Source organism: Pecten maximus, chromosome 9, assembly GCF_902652985.1.
Source record: "Pecten maximus chromosome 9, xPecMax1.1, whole genome shotgun sequence".
Taxonomy (NCBI): Eukaryota; Metazoa; Mollusca; class Bivalvia; order Pectinida; family Pectinidae; genus Pecten; species Pecten maximus.
In genome coordinates, this window is record NC_047023.1 from 41,832,123 (window position 1) to 41,843,883 (window position 11,761).

Sequence of the window (11,761 nt, forward strand, 5' to 3'; positions counted from 1 at the left end):
TTATATCATACCTTTTTTTTTTTTAATTGCAAGCATTGAATTCGAAACCTGATGAAATTTGACCTTAAAACACAAGCCTAAGGGAAATTAAAGTTTAACTCTAACTTTTTGGACGGGGAAAAATGTAACATCTACAGGAAAATTGACCTTGACCTTTGACACATTTGGTACCGAGGATTAAGTTCAAGTTTGGTAAGTCCTCATATGTGAACTTGTGTTACTTGCACAGTAAGAATAAATAAAACAGATGCAATACAGTGACCCTGACCTTCAACATTTACATTCTTGTAAAGTGAACCCACAGTTACAACAAGTGACCCTGACCTTTGACATTTACATTCTTGTGGAATAGCCCTAAAGTAAAGTGAACCCACAGTTACAACAAGTGACCTTGACCTTTGACACCTTTATTTGAAAAGCAAATTTACAAGCAAGCACTTTTGTTCATGTGTGTAGTTCCATTGCAGCACCTGACCAAACTTAGTTTAAACATATTTTATTGATATACTGACAAAGAAATTGGTTGGAAAATTTTTCTGACTGATTATTGACTTCTTCCATAATGAATTAATTAATAGTCATAACAATGACATACTACGTCTGTTAATATTGGCTTTATTCATAAAACATGGCCGATGTCGTTTTACTGTCTTCACTACAGATATCCCACTAATATTAGAAATATTATTTCAGTAATTACTAAGGAAGACGTTGATAGCTACCTTATCAATCTGTTTGACGATTTCTATTTTCTTCATGTTTTTGTCCCATTTTGCACGGTGTCCATCTGGTAAGGGTTCCACATAATCAAAGACCACTCTGGGTTTAGCATTATAAACTGCTTCCCCCTTGTATCTGTAACATAAAAAAATACTATAGAAGATTGAGTCATTTTATGTACTGATGTATTAACAACTCGTCATCCAGCCATGTACAACAGTACGTACATGTAATTATAACTTATACGTGATATTGGATCAAATTGTAAGGAATTAACTTATATTGTTTCTTATCAATAACTTGTATGATTAGCATGGTTTTTTCCACGCATTTTGGAAACAGGCTTTTTGTCATATTTTTGTAAGAAAATCAGTGAATTGGGAAGGACATTTTCAGGAGTATATACTAGTAAACTGCATATTTTGAGATTTTAGCTTAAATATGAAATACTTTCAATTGGAAATGGGGCAACTATATATATATATTGACCACAAAAAGCCTTCAGAAAAATAGTGAATACATTTAACTACTGGAGAGATCTGATAGAAATATACAACAAGGGAATCCCTCCCTGCTGTTAAAGCTTGCGACCTTTCAAGGTTTCCTTTTCACTGTACCCTGTCTAGTTATTCCTTGGCTGTGCAGAACCTTGTTAAAAGCACATGGTTTGATATACAGACGAAAAAATTCTTGACAATTTTGCCAGTTTTCTTGATAAATCATCAGTACTAATGAAATATCGGTGAGATCCGAGTCATTAGTGCTATTTATTTCAATCTCCAGACAGCCTTTGGAATTCGGTAATAATTACGTATCCTTTGTGCAACTGCTCCAGTCTGTTAGGCTGTCAGCCTTGTGGAACAGACAGGGGTATACATGATCAGGGCCCCTCATGTTCCAGTGATAACGATCCTTAACATGCCTCTTCAGATACCTTGTAACTCAGCTCATTTGTGCACCCAACTACAAAAGTTTCACCTTCTGTTTTCTAAAAGGTTTCAGCCCAACGTGATTTCCTTTTGTGCTTTACAAATAATGCATCTCGTAATGCACAGGGTTACTTCAGTACACAGGCTTCAGAATCGCAGGCTATGCACTTATTTCGTCTCTTTTTTTTCTAAGGGGATTTTTTGTTTCCTGGCCAGGTTTTAAGACACAGTCTGTTATTTCTGTGTTTCTGTACATGTTATACCAAAGAGAAACCTCACGTGAATGTATTTAACCGCTGTCTATGTAAGGCTTTTTAGACCAGAAATGTCCTTCAGGGGACTAATACTGACGTTGTATAGCAGCCTGAAAGCCTACTGTCGATTATTATGTACATGTACTGTAGGGGAATCAATATGAAGTGCAGCCATTTAAATGATTGAACCACGCGTACGGACATTTGGGTGTAAAATTTTGTGAATCTACACTTATTTGTAGAACCTAATTTTACATAACCTTCCTTCAAGAAAATCTGTCCCAATTATAGCAATTAATATAAAACAATTTTCTCCAGTATAATTATCATTTTTGACATTTCTGAAGTTAACTACCAGTAATTGTTTTTTGTGTGTGTATATGTATAAAGTTTAATCTTCATCAGGCAAGAAGGAAGGAAGGAAGGAAGGAAGGAAGGAAGGAAGGAAGGAAGGAAGGAAGGAAGTTTATATATCTAATTTTAAATTGATACGATCCACTTGTCACCTTAATTAGGAGAGAATTTATATAGGTTTGGCCTGTTATTTGATCCTTTTGACTAATACCATCAAATGTCAATTAAATTTGTTGAAAAGGAAGGAAGGAAGGAAGGAAGGAAGGAAGGAAGGAAGGAAGGAAGGAAGGAAGGAAGGAAGGAAGGAAGGAAGGATATTTCAGCAGTAGGATGCTGTGTTGAATATATCCTTGAACAAGATATTTTACTCCGCCATGTAAATGAGTATATGGTATACATAGTGCGAGAAATGTCATGTGTAAGCTGTGTTCTCATGCTGATATGGCAGCTCCAACTGTATGCTCCCAAAGAATTTGGGCTGGTCACAGTTGTTAATAATATAGGGTGGACAACCACAGATAATAAATTGTGAACTGCTTTGATAAGAACTTCAAATTATGATAAGGATTATTCAAAATTACAGAAGAATGACAGATATCATACTTACAAGTAACCAGAGAATTCTGGGGACTTCTTAAAGGAGATCTTAAAGTGTGTCTGAAAAAAATATCAAAGTGCTGAAAGTACTTTACAAAGTAAAAGACAAAAAACAAAAACATATAGCTCACCACAACTCTCAAGCATCAAGAAAATTTGCATTATCGAGACTAACATATTGAAATGAAATACTGGGCGAAACAAGCATAAATTGTCTGTCTGATTTTGTATTTCATGAAGAGTTCATGAAATAAACAAATTAAATAAAGTGTGCAACAAACTAATTAATCCTTAACATCAGTCAGATTATTTGCTTCATTTCACAACAAAATGATAACAACACAATAACTACTTAGAAAGAAATACAAAATTTGATCTGATGACCTTGACCACTGGTTTGATGACTTTGATGTACACTGACCAGGTTATCATCAAAATGTCATAAAATGTTTACCGATTTGACAATACTTAACCCTGACCTTTGAACCAATTACCTTGATTTCTGATCAGTTGGTTTTTAGATGTACATGTTGTTTGATTCTTCTAAACACTATGATTTATAAAGTCAATTTAAGTATACAGTCCATAACACATGGATACACTGTCAACTATCCTAGGGTAGCTATCAAGCATAAGATAGTCTGAGAGTTACCAACATGCTGTACATGTACAACTGTAATGTATCATTAGAAATATTAGCCATGTAAATTTGGTTGATGCACCAAATGAATATACAGTCAAAACTGCCTTAACGACTGCCTGAATTCAATGATCTTCTGTCTTAAACAACCGTAGTTACCCCCCACCCCATCGTAAATACCTATATATATATAATCCTCTTCTATTTACCAACCATCTGTCTTATACAACAAGTGACCATACTCTCGAGCCACTTTAGATTATCAATATTTCTAAGTGGTCTTATTCAAAACCGGAAGTTGATCTCAATAGAAATATTGACCTCTCTCATGTGGTCTCATTAGTGTGAGATTTTATGAGCAGTGCTCACACTAGAGATGATATATGCTCCGTCGTTGTTGTTTTTATTAGTTACTCAGTGTAGTCGGAGTATGGATTCGCCAAAGTGTAAAAGTTTTAACACAACAATTTTGGGATGGGAATGACACAGATACAGAATAAGAGAAAATTAGATGTTATCAGCGACTATAAAAACAATGTTCCCGCAGATTCAAAGCACTGACGATATCTTACAGGAAATGAAAGGATTACAACATAAGAATGCGATTCAGTGTTATATAACTACTCAGTGATATTATCTTGATTGTGATAGATATTTGGATCTAGTCAGTAAATTGATTTTAGTAAAAAATTCATCTTTTGATTAGGTAAATATTGAAAATTATCTTTCTTTTAACATTAATTTATTCAGCAATTTTTAAATTGCATACTAGTAGACTTCACAAAAGAGCTGAAGCAATATATAGATCGGTATACATATGTATCATGTGATAAAAAAAAAACCACAACAAAAAACAACAAAAAAAAAAAACCCAGCTGATTCAATGTTGAAGAATAGCAGCTTTCTGTTTTAGTCAGTTTTTAATGAGGTTGGCATCGACCTATCAACAGTAATAGTAATTTAGGATAAAACAGTTGTCACACTCTCACATTATACTGACATTGAGTAAACCAGTTGTCACACTCTCACATTATACTGACATTGGGTAAACCAGTTGTCACACTCTCACGTTATATTGACACTGGGTAAACAAATTGTTACACTCACATTATACTGACATTGGGTAAACCAGTTGTCACACTCTCACATTATACTGACATTGGGTAAACCAGTTGTCACAATCTCACATTATACTGAAATTGGGTAAACCAGTTGTCACACTCTCACATTATACTGACACTGGGTAAACCAGTTGTCACACTCACATTATACTGACATTGGGTAAACCAGTTGTCACAATCTCACATTATACTAACATTGGGTAAACCAGTTGTCACACTCTCACATTATACTGACATTGAGTAAAACAGTTGTCACACTCTCACATTATACTGACATTGGGTAAACCAGTTGTCACACTCACATTATACTGACATTGGGTAAACCAGTTGTCACACTCTCACATTATACTGACATTTGGTAAACCAGTTGTCACACTCTCACATTATACTGACACTTGGTAAACCAGTTGTCACACTCTCACATTATACTGACACTGGGTAAACCAGTTGTCACACTCTCACATTATACTGACACTGGGTAAACCAGTTGTCACACTCTCACATTATACTGACATTGGGTAAACCAGTTGTCACACTCACATTATACTGACATTGGGTAAACCAGTTGTCACACTCTCACATTATACTGACATTGGGTAAACCAGTTGTCACACTCTCACATTATACTGACATTGGGTAAACCAGTTGTCACACTCTCACATTAAAATGACATTGGGTAAACCAGTTGTCACACTCTCACATTATACTGACACTTGGTAAACCAGTTGTCACACTCTCACATTATACTGACATTGAGTAAAACAGTTGTCACACTCTCACATTATACTGACATTGGGTAAAACAGTTGTCACACTCTCACATTATACTGACACTTGGTAAACCAGTTGTCACACTCTCACATTATACTGACATTGAGTAAAACAGTTGTCACACTCTCACATTATAGACATTGGGTAAACCAGTTGTCACACTCTCACATTATACTGACACTGGGTAAACCAGTTGTCACACTCTCACATTATACTGACACTGGGTAAACCAGTTGTCACACTCTCACATTATACTGACACTTGGTAAACCAGTTGTCACACTCTCACATTATACTGACACTGGGTAAACCAGTTGTCACACTCCATCAATTCTAAATGTTAATTAAGCAGCAATATATCATTGTTAAGGACTCTGGTATGTTTGGCAAGAGAACATAACCCAAAGTGTGCGCCTGCCTCAAAGCTGGCCTTGGTGAACACTCAACTAAAGGCCATAATTGAGGCAGTGTCAAGAGAGACATTCGGAAGAAGAAAGTTGCTTAGAAAGAAGAGAAATATATCACAAATTTAGTTGCATTTTGTAATGGGGGCAGCAAGTCTAACTGTTATATAGGCCCTACCAGCAGGACTGGGTTTCAATGAGAATACTTCAGTAGTATTGATGTCTCTTGCCTTTAAAAATGTTGTGCAGCGACAGCCTCACCAGTACCCTAAGCTTGAAGCTTAAGCTATTAAATGGATGGTGTATTGTTTTTCTCACCTGTGGTATATCAGAAATGTATTTAAGGGTACATGTACATACAGGCTAACCTGACTATGGGGTAAGTCTCTAGACAAAAGTCATTTGTTATTCTATCAAATATCACTGGGTCTTTGCTGGTCCAAAGGTCATGTGAGCTTCATATATTTTATTCTGCAATGCAGAGTTTGTCGTTCAATCAGCTTTTCTTTTAAACAACAATTTGGGTGTATAGGGATAATTTATTTGGCGAGCAGCTAAACCTGGGATAGGAGTTCAACAAAATTTGAAAAAGTAATGACTAGAGCTCGACTCATATTGTCACAGAGGTAATTTTTGTTAAAAAAGGCCTGGAAAATAATTTTTACCTTTAGGTAACCCAGGGGTTCAGGGTATCCAGGGGTTCAGGATATCCAGGGGTTCAGGATATCCAGGGGTTCAGGATATCCAGGGGTTCAGGATGTACATATATACCTGGTACCTTCTCTCATTCATGTGATCTACAGTTTCATTTATATTCAAGGTCACAGTGGTCAAATTATCACTTGAAATCTGGGATATATTTTGGTCAATATTTGTAAATGTTTAAAATCAAAATCTTCCAAGGAGCCTAAGTAGGATTTTAGGAAATGATATAAAAAAAATCTAGAGTGTTGGCGGAATGTTGGCTATATTAACAATCAAATTTGGGTTTTAAAGAAATAAATTTTGTCCAATAGGCTCCATTATTCCTCTACCCAAATCAACAATGACATAAAACTGCCTGTTTTCAAATTTTGAGTCATCAACCCAAGATGCTCCGTGGCCAAATTTGCTCACAATCTATTCAGGTTCTAGCTAGTAGACTAGTTTAAGAAGAGTTTTAAGGAAAATGTTGATGGACTAAGGAAGCTGCAATATATAACGTACATTTAGTAAATTCACGAGTCTGTATAGGATTAGACGAGGTTTTCAGGATATGATGTATTGAACAAGGGGTATTTACTTAATTACATTCTGAAATTGCCATCCAAGGAATTGACTCAACAGTGAAGAGACTGTCAATCAATTACAATTATTGAGACAGATTTTTGGTATTTACAAAAGTTACATTTTTTATTCAAATGGCAGAGAAACATGTACCAGTAATTAAGACTGAGACCATAAAGAATTATGATCCCTTCCTTTTACTCTGCACAAACTCCTGCTGGGTGTGGGGGAGGGGGAATGAAATTGTGGTGGCACGTAGCATTATGTTAAATCATGTGCTTTAATGAGGATTTGATAGTTGAGTGGAGAAAATAGGTATAGCAAGTTTGAAAGGAGAAAATATATAGGATGTAGTTATGAATATGTAATGACTTTAATCTAGCCCTGCCTAAATTCATAAATATGTATATTTTTTAGAAGTTTCTATCACCTGACATTTTTACCCTCAAAAGTTCTAGTGATTTAAACATACCAGTAACACGTGAGAAATTCTTAACATTCCCTTACACCATCACCTGAGTTAACCTTCTGACCTAAATCTCCTTCTGTCTGCCAGGAATCTTACCTCAATAACTTCTCCAAACGTGCAGCTTTCAGCACACTCCTATCCCTAAAATATTGTGTATCACCACATACCAAGCACAAATATAATGCTGTTGAACTTTCTACCATTGATGCTTTTTTTTGAAAGTTTAGAATCAAGGATTAGAGAAATTTGTTGTCTGTATGCTAACAATGCTTTAAAAGTGACTTGACTGGTAAATTTCATACAGCTGTCTGCTCCAGTGCTTTTTATCCTATTACACCCTTAAAATTGTCAATTAAAGAGACGGAGTCTGTCCTTTTAATTATAGTTTGATTTATGAATTTCTTATATATAATCACCATACTGTTAGAGGATGGGTCAGGAGGAACTACAACACACTGCTATTCCCCAATTTAACAGCCTCACATACTTAGACAATGAGGCAGTGGATTGTCATATTAACATAAGAATAAGCGGCAAGAAACTTTTTCTGAACTTCAACTGGCTTGACTTTCAACCCTAAAACACCTAATTGGAATCTGCCATTTCTTTATCATGTCAACTCCAACATGGTCAGTAGGACTGAACGAGTTATTGAGGGATCATAGACAATATGCATTTTTCAGCATATTTACTTGAAATATTAAATCAACATTATACAGAGTGGCGTTATATAGGGGGGTATTTTGTAGATACACTGGCATTGTAGGGGGGTATTATACAGAGTAATGTTATATAGAGGGACGTTTTTTAGATACACTCTGGTATTGTAGGGGGGTTATTATACAGTGGCGTTATATTGGGGAAATTTTGTAGATACACTGGTATTTTAGGGGGGGGGGGGGGGGGGTATTATACAGTGGCGTTATATAGAGGGAGGTTTTGTAGATACACTCTGGTATTGTAGGGGGTGGGGGTGGGTTATTATACAGAGTGGCGTTATATAGAGGGAATTATACAGAGTGGCATAATATAGAGGGAGGTTTTATAGATACACTGGTATTATAGGGAGGGTATTATACAGAGTGGCGTAATATAGTGGGAGGTTTTGTAGAAGTGTCACTACATACTATCATAGTAGGGGGAGGGGGGGGGGGGGGGGGGGGACAGAGTTACTATATATACAGAGTGGTGTTATTCAGAATTGTGTTATACAAAGATGTTTAGTAAATAGATAGGACATTACATTACATCAAAATTTAAAGGGCATTTTAGGAGAGGTGTTTTATAGAGGGTATCTTTTCAAGAAATGTCATCTCGCGCACCTGTCACATAATATAGGGGGTGTTATATAGAGACTAGAGACAGAGGTAAGATTATATAGAGGTGGTCATTCTGTAAGAAAACAGTGGGTTTTTTTCTTTTTCGGTTCATAAATATTTAGCAAATGAAATGTGTCTGCACAGTTTCAGACGAAACCCTGGAGAGTACTTCAGGATATATTCTGCTGAACACATTTGTTTTTTCTGCTGAACACATTTGTTTTTTCAATGTCCAAATAATTACTGTTCTAAGAGAGATTTCCAGTGAGGAAACAAAAACCAGATTCGACCAGATTACAACCCAGGATTTTTATGGCGTAATGAAAATCCTGCCTGCTTGTATTACCAGTCAGTCCTTTATCTTCTCTCGTGCATCTGATGGTTTTTATTACCTCAAGCACCGAAATTATGCAACCCACAAAAAGCAATTTCTTACTCAATAACTGAAAACAGCTTCCAGTAGCAAACTTCTGTCTCTAATTTCCTCAGAATTCCATACATGTTAGCATTAATAAAAAACACATTTATGTTGAGAGTTTACACTGTATAAGTAATATCTCCCTCTTAAAATACTGATAACAGCTATACACCAGAATCATCAAATTAATCATTCTAATTTATATATGATGTTGTAATACACGTATTCTAACTAATTTGAGTGCATCAAAAATTAATGTGTAAACCTTGTCTGTGAATTTATAAAAAGGTCTTTAGCAGTTTTAGACAGATTCAGAGCTAAATTTGTCGGGGGGAAGGAAGTTTAACTTAACTGTGAAAGACTTTGAGAGAGCAGGTTCAAATTAGACATGGCAACTCTTTATCAATATTTACATGCATGAACTTCAACATTTATTGTTGCTATAAAATATATATCCATATTAGTAATTATGAATCCTCTAAAAATATCATATCTAATAATCTTACTTCTCGTTTTTTTGCCTTGATGTATATTACATTTAATTATTGATCTTTCTTTAAAGGAACCCTTCAGAAATAATCGAACTTCGGTGATCTGATAGTTCTAATTTTAAGGGTACCACACTTTGATTGGATTGTTTTTTTTTGTCATATTAATATCAAATTCTATAAATTCTTTAAATGCAACGACCAGGTATTTGCTTAACATTTGAGAAAAAATGTGTATTGTTATTTGTTTCAATAAATACTTTGTTGTACCGACGTTATACTGACTTGGGACTGATCATTGAATTAAAATATTGACCGCAGTGAGCCGATTCAATATGATAAGCAGGTGCACGTCCATTAATTTGTAGGACCTATCTAGACATAAATTACATGTCGTCAATGTGATTTTTTTAAACTGGGCCTAGAAACATGTACACAACGACCCAGGAGGTAAGTTAAGCGCGCACAGGTGATTTTTAATACCGGCTAATATCGCTCTTACATGTTATTCATATATAAATTTCATTCGATCGCGATGATATCGGTATGAATTCTGTTACAGACATCCACGGCCAGCCGCCGGTTAAATGTCTGGCCGTGGTATCAACAGAGAACATTGATTATAACATATATTTACAAAAATAAATACATCGTTTAACGGGGCTGTCATTGAAGCCAACAACAGAATTTCACCTGTAGCCTAATTACATAATGGTCTGTTGTTATCGTGTTACAGCGACAGACACATGTGCGTCTTGTATAAATATTTACCGTAGATTTAGCTACTTCCCAGCCCTCACTGTCCTTGTAATATTGTAGCAGTGTGTCGGCTACTTTCTCCGCCTTTTGCCGGTAATGTTCCGCTGATTTCTCTACTTCACTCATTTCTGTTGATTAGATAGCTCCTGTAAATAACCTGTGTTACACTTCCTTTACCGTTGTGTCACACACAGAGCGGGAGCATGCACTAAAATAAACCGTACGTGGTCATGTGATCTAGTGACCCCAGCAGAGGTCACGAGGGGAGCAGTCATTATGTATGGCGCTCTTTGTTTAAACAAAGTATCAACGAATTGTTTAAGACTAGTTACAAAAATTACATGTTTTTGATGCACGCAAAGAAGTGTCAATTAATTAAATAAGAGCATTGATATATTGGCACAAATCCACCACCAGCTTTGATGACCGAGGTAACAGGTAACAGATCGATGCATTCCATTGAAATTAATCATTCTCTCTTTAATGATATATCGTACACTTGGACTTTTTCACCTACCTCCTTCATAGAAGAGCTCTGTATCTATCACAATATCGTTCCACTGTATATCTCATTTGTCATACGGATATGACGTTAATAGAATAGCCAGATGAATATCATACCTAGGTTCTATAACTGAAATGGGACTGGTTTATTGTACCGTGAATAGGTAAGAAAAACAGAGATAATTGTACATAAAAAAGCAGGTACATTGTTTATCGGAAACAAAACACAGTAAGGCTCAATATTGGACACTCATTAACATCTAAATAATCATAATGAAATTAATAAAATAGCATCCGAATAGTAAACCTACCTACGTTCTGTATTGAAATACAGAGACAGTAAGTGTTTCCTGTCCATTGAAATAGGATTGGTTCAGAGTCAAATTAAGTGTTCCTGGTCCAATAATGGAATGGGATTGGTTCAGAGTCAAAGTGTTCCTGGTCCAATAATGGAATGGGATTGGTTCAGAGTCAAAGTAAGTGTTCCTGATCCAATGGAATGGGATTGGTTCAGAGTCAAAGTAAGTGTTCCTGGTCCATTAAAATGGGATTGGTTCAGAGTCAAAGTAAGTGTCCCTGGTCCATTGGAATGGGATTGGTTCAGAGTCAAATTAAGTGAAGTGTTCCTGGTCGATAGGAATGGGATTGGTTCAGAGTCAAAGTGTTCCTGGTCCATTGGAATGGGATTGGTTCAGAGTCAAAGTAAGTGTCCCTGGTCCATTGGAATGGGATTGGTTCAGAGTCAAAGTA

General features: G+C 35.9%; 1 protein-coding gene across 2 annotated transcripts in view; it reads right to left on the reverse strand.

Annotated features, from left to right (window-relative positions):
• The window catches only part of LOC117334760 (stAR-related lipid transfer protein 5-like), a 36,304-nt gene extending 25,572 nt beyond the window's left edge, over positions 1–10,732 (reverse strand). The window contains exons 1-3 of one of the 2 annotated variants that reach the window (XM_033894558.1): positions 10,520–10,732; positions 2,865–2,914; positions 723–855 (exon numbers count right to left, since the gene is read on the reverse strand). In XM_033894558.1, coding sequence (XP_033750449.1) covers positions 723–855; positions 2,865–2,914; positions 10,520–10,633 — 297 coding nt within the window. In that variant the 5' untranslated portion in view covers positions 10,634–10,732. The remainder of the gene's footprint in view (positions 1–722; positions 856–2,864; positions 2,915–10,519) is intronic. The other variant, XM_033894559.1, reaches the window with a different exon arrangement.
• Between the last annotated feature and the right edge of the window lie 1,029 nt (positions 10,733–11,761).